This window comes from Heptranchias perlo, unplaced genomic scaffold (genome assembly GCF_035084215.1).
Source record: "Heptranchias perlo isolate sHepPer1 unplaced genomic scaffold, sHepPer1.hap1 HAP1_SCAFFOLD_43, whole genome shotgun sequence".
Taxonomy (NCBI): Eukaryota; Metazoa; Chordata; class Chondrichthyes; order Hexanchiformes; family Hexanchidae; genus Heptranchias; species Heptranchias perlo.
This window is the reverse complement of record NW_027139442.1, coordinates 1,151,558-1,159,649: the sequence shown is the minus strand read 5'-3', so window position 1 is coordinate 1,159,649 and position 8,092 is coordinate 1,151,558. Positions and strand designations below refer to the sequence as shown.

Below are 8,092 nucleotides of genomic sequence, written 5' to 3'. Positions count from 1 at the left end.
ATTAATAATGTGTCTGTCTCTGAAATAATAACAGTGAGAGATGAGACTGCATCTTCCGTCACTCCAGCTTGGAATGGCAATTGGAATGGAGAATTTTCCAATTTGTTACTGGGTGAAAACGGGACATTGCAGGTCAGTTTCTCTCTCTCTTATGTACAACATATGAAGGTGGAATACTGCTGCTGAGCGTGATACAGAGAGACTGATGGGAAGCGTATGGCTGATACTCTGCCTGTCTGTATCTCTCTAGCGCTGTACACGAAGGTGCGATACTGTTTGCTGAGTGTGAAACGGACACACTGAGAGGAAGTGTGAGAATGATACTTTGTCTGTGTGCCTGTCTCTGTCTGTCTCTTTATCTGTCCGTCTGTATTTCTCTCCCTCCAGCGCTGTACATGAAAGCGGGATAGTGTTATTGAGCGTAATATGAACACCCTGTTGGAAGGTAAAGACTAATTCTGTGTCTGTGAACAGACCTCCGGTGCTGTTGGTGAGACGGTCACTGTCCCTTCTATTATGTATGAGCCGGTCTGACGGTGCATTTATCAGTCTCCAGTCCAATAAGGAAAGGTGGGGAGAAACAGCCTGTAACGGCCTGACACTGGACTGCCTATGAATGTTGAATTTATTCAGCAACTGGCCGTCTCTGGGTGTTGAGAATGGGACGGATAGAACACCAGTTACTGTTGTCTGTCAGTCAGTTTAGGAGGAGGGAGAGAAAGACAGAGAGACTGGAGGAGCCCAGAGAGGAGAATTTGTATTATCGTCTCAACCAAACATATTGCTGAGTGTGAATAATATAATCATGTAAAACCAGATATGGATAATCACATCCACAGCTGTGATTGGCTCCTGCCCCTGAATCTGGGGACCAGACACTGAGGAGCGCCGGGCTCGGAGTGTTTAACAGTTACTGAGCTGGGAAACGACAACTAACCCCCGAGAATCTGCAGCACAGGCCGAGCGGGGAGGAAAGCCTGTCCCGGGAATTGTCAATCTGGCGAACAGTTTGTCCTGTGAATGTGAAGATGTGAACATTGTGTCAGAGAGAGTGTGTTAAAGGAGCGGATGGGTTAGATTAATGTCACTGTGTTTGTTTGGCCGGACTCATCGCCAGATTTCCGAGTCCCTTTTGAGTAAAATTTTAAAAAATCCCTGTCAAAGGATCGCCCTCCTCCCCTGCCGAGCTCCGAAGTGGAAAATTAAGGTAAAGTTTCAGATCAATTCAAGATTTCAGGTGAAAAACGGAGATCATGTCAGCGATCGGGTGAGAGAGCGCGATCAGTGCAGCAATGAAACGGGTTTAAATCGAAACTGGTGCTTTTAATTCGGGTGAAAGTTTTTCGACAGCAAACATTCCGGTGTGAGATATAGGAAGGGGCTAGTCTGGGACTCTGGAGTGCCCGATTTGAATTGGAATCGGGGAGTTTAAGAGGAGAGAGAAACACAGAGAGGCTGGAGGGGCCGGGAGCTGACAGCAGGATGTCTCCGCCCCGTCCGCTCTGAGCCTTTAAGTTGCTCTGTGCCGCCGCCTCTCGTTTCATTTCTGACCCAGCTCTGACTGTCAGAGAGATTTTCGACAGAGTCCCGGACATGACAGACACTGCAGCCGCCGAAACGGCTCCTCCTGCCGCCGCCGCCGCTCCACCCAAGGCTCCGAAGAAGAAGAAGGCGGTTCCCCGACCCAAGACCACCGGTCCCCCGTTGGGCGAACAGATCCTCAAGATTGTGGCGGATTGCAAGGATCGCAAGGGGATATCCCTGGCCGCGATAAAGAAGGTTCTGGCTGCCAAAGGCCTGGATGTGGAGAAGCACCGGTCCCAGATCAAATTAAGTATCAAGAGAAATGTGGGAAAAGGCTCCCTGGTGCAGATCAAGGGCACGGGCGCCTCGGGCTCCTTCAGAGTCGCTAAGAAGGAAACCCAGGCAAAAGTGGGAAAGAAGGTGAAGAAACAAGTGACCAAGAAATCTCCCGGAAAGAAACCAGCGGCCAAAAAAACAGCCCTCAAGAAATTAACGGCCAAGAAACCAGCGGTCAAGAAATCGACCACGAAAAAGGCGGCGAAATCACCAATTAAGAAGAAAGCGGCGGCTAAGAAGCCCAAGACCCCCAAGCCAGTGAAGGCGAAGGCGAAGAAGGTGGAAAAACCGAGGGCCAAGCCCAAGCCGAAGTCAGCAAAGCCTAAGAAAGCAGCGGGCAAAAAGAAGTAAAAAAACAAGTGCAACTTGTGACCATCTGAACCCAACGGCTCTTCTCAGAGCCACCCACGTCTCTCAGAAAAGAGCTGATCCCGGAATCAGATGATTCCTGTCCCGGGGCAGGGCTCAGATTTCAGATAGAAATCATTTCAAATAAACCCAGGGTCCTGGTGACTCGCTGACATTCGCTATCACCGCCCGACCCCCAATGTCTGTAATAAAATAGAGAGAATGGGATGTCCGGGCCGGGCCTCACTGGAACTGGCGTGTGTTCGGCTCCAGTCCCAGTTCATTTTTTCTCACAGATTCAGGGCGACAGTCCGTGACAGGGTAAAACTGGCGGAGATCGGCAGCTATCACAATTCAAACCCCAACACATGAGATTCTTCAAATCAGCTGGAATAAAGTGTTTATAAACTGCTGAACCCGTCTGGGAGGGAATGTGCGGGGAGATAGAATCGGGTCTGGGACTGAAATGGAAGGAGGCGGGTTGTCTTGTTATAGAAGGGACTGTATTTAGGCAGGAATATTACTGACTATTGATTGTAACGGGGCTTATTGAAAAGCTCTGGGATTCTATGAAGCCCGAGTCTGTAAGGGTTTGTGCGGAGCGCTGTGTTTCGGTTCTATTATCGATAAACGGTTTGAAATTGGCGGGTGGAGAAAGCTGGAGGTGGAGCTGGAAGATCAGAGGCCGCTCTCCGCTCTGTCCGTCACTCTGACTGTCTCCTCCCCTCCCTGTTTAATATCACACTCTGTCTCCTCCCCTCCCTGTTTAATATTTATCTCTGTCTCCTCCCCTCCCTCTCTCACCCTGTGTCTGTTTCAGTCAGGTCAGGGCAGGCTGCATAAAAACGGAACCAATATCAGTTTGCTGTTCATTCAGCAGCGATTTGAGTGAAGAATAATCATGTCTGGCAGAGGTAAAGGAGGCAAAGGACTGGGGAAAGGCGGAGCCAAGCGGCACCGAAAAGTGCTTCGTGATAACATCCAGGGGATCACCAAACCAGCCATCCGCCGCCTGGCTCGCCGTGGCGGTGTCAAGCGGATCTCGGGTCTGATCTACGAGGAAACCCGCGGGGTGCTGAAGGTTTTCCTGGAGAATGTGATCAGGGACGCGGTCACCTACACTGAACACGCCAAGCGCAAGACGGTCACTGCCATGGATGTGGTGTACGCTCTGAAACGGCAGGGCCGCACTCTCTATGGATTCGGCGGCTGAACAACTCGACCCTTTCTAACCGGACACAAAACAAAGGCTCTTCTAAGAGCCACCCACCGCCTCACAGAGAGAGCACTGACCTGGGAACGGGGAGAGGAAAGATCTCAGGATGGGGAATCAGTTTCCGATATTTAATTAGTATGGGGAGATTCCCCAAAACTCGGTACAGGGAGATCAGAAACAACGGCCCGGGTTCTCGGCCGTCCCGAGAGAAGGAGCGGAATTCCCGGTTTCACGGTATAAATGAACAGGCGGTGATACAGAGTCTTTCCCCAGACATTACCTTCTCCGCTCAGAGTAAAATCCCTCCTCACTCCCTCTCCCGCTGTGTCCTCTCTGCTCGGTGTTTATTTCCTGCCCTCATTCAATTATCAGTTCGATGTGAAGTTTCTGTTTGAGGAGCGCTTCACCGGGCCGGAACTGGCGGGATTTTTGAAATTGAAGCTGGACTTTGTCCCGTTACGGAAATCAATGACCGGGGATTTATTCCCGCCCGTTTACAGACAGATCAGAGAATGAACCGGAATGTGAAACAGCCTGAGATTTGAGCTGAGGAGATGGAAATAATGGAGATTATAAAGAGAGAGATTCTTAAATTGCTGGAGGGAAATGAAATTTTCTTGAAACTGTTATTTGATGCTCTGAAATTGGCGGGCTTTTTGAAATTGAAGATTAATTTCAGCTCAGCCAATTGGGACCCAATACCTCGCGCCGTTTTGGTCTGACTGACAGATCTCGGATCAAACCTGCCAATCACAGTCCCGGGGCAGTCCCTCCTTGTCTGGGGGTGAAACCTCAGCCAATCACAGGCCAGGGGCGGATACCCTTAGACGCTTTAAAAGGCGGCCCCAGAGCGCACTCCGTATTCACAGTCTCTGTCTCTCAGGTTGTGTTGAGATCTGTTCAGAAAATGGCCAGGACCAAGCAGACAGCGCGCAAATCGACCGGCGGGAAAGCTCCTCGCAAACAGTTGGCGACCAAAGCGGCCAGGAAGAGCGCTCCAGCCACGGGCGGAGTGAAGAAGCCTCATCGCTACAGACCCGGCACTGTGGCTCTGAGGGAGATCCGCCGCTACCAGAAATCCACCGAGCTGCTGATCCGCAAACTGCCCTTCCAGCGCCTGGTGCGAGAGATCGCTCAGGATTTCAAGACAGACCTGCGCTTCCAGAGCTCGGCCGTCATGGCCCTGCAGGAGGCCAGCGAGGCTTATCTGGTCGGGCTGTTTGAGGACACCAACCTGTGCGCCATCCACGCCAAGCGAGTCACCATCATGCCCAAAGACATCCAGCTGGCCCGCCGCATCCGCGGGGAGCGCGCCTAAACCCGACCCGACTTCAGCACCAAGTTCAACAAAGGCTCTTTTCAGAGCCACCAAATCGGCGATGGAAAGAGCTGTGATCTCCTGGGTTGAAATGGCAGGGTCGTGAGAAATTTGCTTAAATGGGAAACGTAAAAAGGGGAGGGAGCAGATATAAGACGGACAGGGACAGAATAAATACCTCACTCACATCCAAACACAAATTTCACTCACATTCTTAATTCAGTAATCGCTGATACAATAACAGCACATCAGTCAGCATCCGTTGTACAAATCTGGGTAAAATAACACAGACTGAGCCAGTGTTGTCCGAGGATGGGACGGTAAATAATATGAAGCGTCCCTGGTATTTCTGTATCCCACCCGCCCGAGTTGGCAATTCTAACGGTTCTGGTATTTTGTCTCATTCACCAGACAAACTGCAAATTATAATCGATTGGACGTTGGCGACATCTGCGGTCCGGAAGCGATTACTGCAACAGACCGATATGGATGATTTGGGCATAACAAGTTATTGTTAGTTTCTCGAATCGGAATCAAGTCCTTTTGAAGTTAATACCTGAGCCCACAGACAGTGACCAGCCCTTTCATAGATACCGTGGGTGGCTCTGAAAAGAGCCTTTGGGTTATCAGGTTAAATCTTGATCGCTTTACTTGCTCTTGGTGCTCACACTGCTGGTTTTCTTCGGCAGCAGCACGGCCTGGATATTAGGCAGCACCCCGCCCTGAGCGATGGTCACCCGTCCCAGCAGCTTGTTGAGCTCCTCGTCGTTGCGGATGGCCAGCTGCAGGTGTCTGGGGATGATGCGGGTTTTCTTATTGTCGCGGGCCGCGTTGCCGGCCAGCTCGAGGATTTCAGCCGTCAGATACTCGAGCACAGCAGCCAGATAGACCGGGGCTCCGGCACCCACACGTTCAGCGTAATTCCCCTTTCGCAGGAGCCTGTGAACACGGCCCACAGGGAACTGCAGTCCGGCCCGGGATGAGCGAGACTTGGCCTTGGCCCGAGCTTTACCGCCGATTTTTCCTCTTCCAGACATTTCCACAATCTCACAAACACTTTCACAAAGAATGAAGAAATCCTCCCGCACTCGCCCTTCTTATACCTTCTGGAGGAGTGCAGTGGGGGCACTTGTGATTGGTCCATCTGTTCTCAATCTCATTGGTTCAACGAACAGCCCAATCAGAGAGCTGTTTATTCACAAATCAATAGCCGAAGGAGAAAAGGACGGAAAATACCGAACTGAACCGTTTTTTTGAAATTTGAAAAGCCCGCCAATATTTCTGTAACACAAGAATCGGATTTAGTAAATAATGTCGCGAAAGACAAAAATTTAAATATCTCTCTCCTTTTACTCTGTTGTTCCACATTTTCCGTCACAACTTCCAGAACCTTATACATTCCGGTTAAAATCCGGCTTCATTAACCGTTCATGTTCAATCGGGCGGGAATAAAGACCCATTTTGTAACGAGACAGATTCCAGCTCAATCTTTGTGAAAGGAACAAACGACAGATTGTGGATTGATCCCTGTTCGCAGGAGCTGCATCGCGATCGAAACCGGAGCCGGGACTCCTGGTGCAAGGAGTCGAACAGTAACAGATCCTTCAGACTATTCTGTACTCGGTGTGAAGTCTCTTTCAAGGCTGTTGCTTTACAAAGGATTGCGGTTCTGAAAGTGATATTCCCGAATAATGAACAAACAAACGTGAAAATGAGAAAAAAATGACTGAAGTCTCATCCACCCCCTTAAAACGGCTCTTAATGGGCAGTAGCGGGGGAAGGGTCGGAATATGAACGAGAACGAGAGGATCAGTGACACGTTTTTGGTTATTGGAACTAAATAAAAAAGCAACACACAGATTATAACCGGCAGTGATGATGAGAATCTACTAGATTTCAAGAGAAATTAGAAAAGCACAAGAGTTAGAGAAAAACAGTTAGTATCAAACATTCTACAGTAAAATGATTCGACACAGAGGGGTCGTTACAGCGTCTTCAGAGAGACTGTGGGTGGCTCTTAAAAGAGCCTTTGTGTTCATTTTTTTCAGTGCATTGTGGAGTTTTACTTGGAGCTGGTGTACTTGGTCACCGCCTTCGTCCCTTCCGACACGGCGTGCTTGGCCAGTTCCCCGGGCAGCAGCAGGCGCACGGCGGTCTGGATCTCCCGGGAGCTGATGGTCGCCCGCTTGTTGTAATGGGCCAGGCGGGAAGCCTCACCCGCGATGCGCTCGAAAATATCGTTCACAAAGGAGTTCATGATGCTCATGGCCTTGGAGGAGATGCCGGTGTCGGGGTGAACCTGCTTCATCACTTTGTAGACGTAGATGGAGTAACTCTCCTTCCTCGACTTTCTCCGCTTCTTGCCGCCCTTGGCTGGTGCTTTACTCAAGGTTTTCTTGGCGCCCTTCTTGGGAGCTGCTTTCTTGTCCTCAGGCATTTTCAAACTCAATTTCAGACCCAGGAATGACCCAAATCCGCTCCGAACTCGGATTAAATCTGCAGCCCCACAGCCCTATGCTAATGACGGATGGAGGAAGGCATTGATTGTGATTGGGTCATTCGGAGTGATACAACGTCACCTTTTCCATTCACTCTCTGATTGGATATCTGAAGAAACCAATCAGATTTAATACCTGCCACCAATCACAAACACGCTCACACTGCACATTGTCCGGTTTGAGCAATTTGTTCCGAACTGTTGCAGTTCTGCTTCCGGCCAGTAGATGTCCCCAAACCCCGGGACATTGAAGTTTGCAGGTGAGAGAGGGACAGAAGATAAACTCATTCTTCACATTATGTTGCACGAGTGGGATTTAGAAAAACTGGGAATTGGAAACATTTGGTTGGACCAAATGTTGGTTGCATGCTGTATTAAATTCTTGTAATTAATTTAGGGTGTATAGTCTATACTGACGAAGAATCCAACAAAATACAAGAAGACTTTAATAAGCTTGATGAAAGGCGGTGTAAATGGCCATTGAATTTCAATATAGAAAGGTGTGAGATGGTGCATTTTGCTCGGGGGAATAAGGAGGCCTCATACTGCTTGGAAAATAAGAGTCTAAATGTGGTAGAAGAGCGAAGGGATTTCGGGGTACAGATTGACAAATCATTAAAAGTAGCAACACAGGTTGATGAGGCCACAGAAAGCAAACACAGCACTGGGGTTTATGTCTAGAGGAATAGAATTGAAAAGCAGATAAGTTATGTTCAACTGTAATTTAAACTTTCAAACCTTCTGTCAAACTGTTAAACATTCCCTTTCTGAAATCCGTGCTGACTATTCTTTATTATATTTTCGGTTTCTAGATGTTTTTCGATTGCTTCATTGAGTAAAAGATTCCATGATC

At 49.1% G+C, this 8,092-nt stretch overlaps 3 protein-coding genes across 3 annotated transcripts; 1 reads left to right on the top strand and 2 right to left on the bottom strand.

Moving 5' to 3' along the window:
* Positions 1–1,617: 1,617 nt before the first annotated feature.
* LOC137312627 (histone H1-like) lies at positions 1,618–2,211 on the top strand (the record flags this gene model as incomplete). Its single annotated transcript, XM_067979149.1, has 1 exon — positions 1,618–2,211. A coding segment is annotated over one exon (594 nt), but the record flags the coding sequence as incomplete, so codon positions are not given.
* Positions 2,212–5,389: 3,178 nt separating this feature from the next.
* Positions 5,390–5,779, bottom strand: LOC137312531 (histone H2A.J-like). The gene has a single exon (XM_067979069.1). It carries the CDS (start codon positions 5,777–5,779, stop codon positions 5,390–5,392), a length of 390 nt encoding a protein of 129 aa, XP_067835170.1.
* Positions 5,780–6,726: 947 nt separating this feature from the next.
* On the bottom strand, positions 6,727–7,179 carry LOC137312519 (histone H2B 1/2-like). Its single transcript, XM_067979055.1, has one exon. It carries the CDS (start codon positions 7,177–7,179, stop codon positions 6,805–6,807), a length of 375 nt encoding a protein of 124 aa, XP_067835156.1. The 3' UTR covers positions 6,727–6,804.
* Between the last annotated feature and the right edge of the window lie 913 nt (positions 7,180–8,092).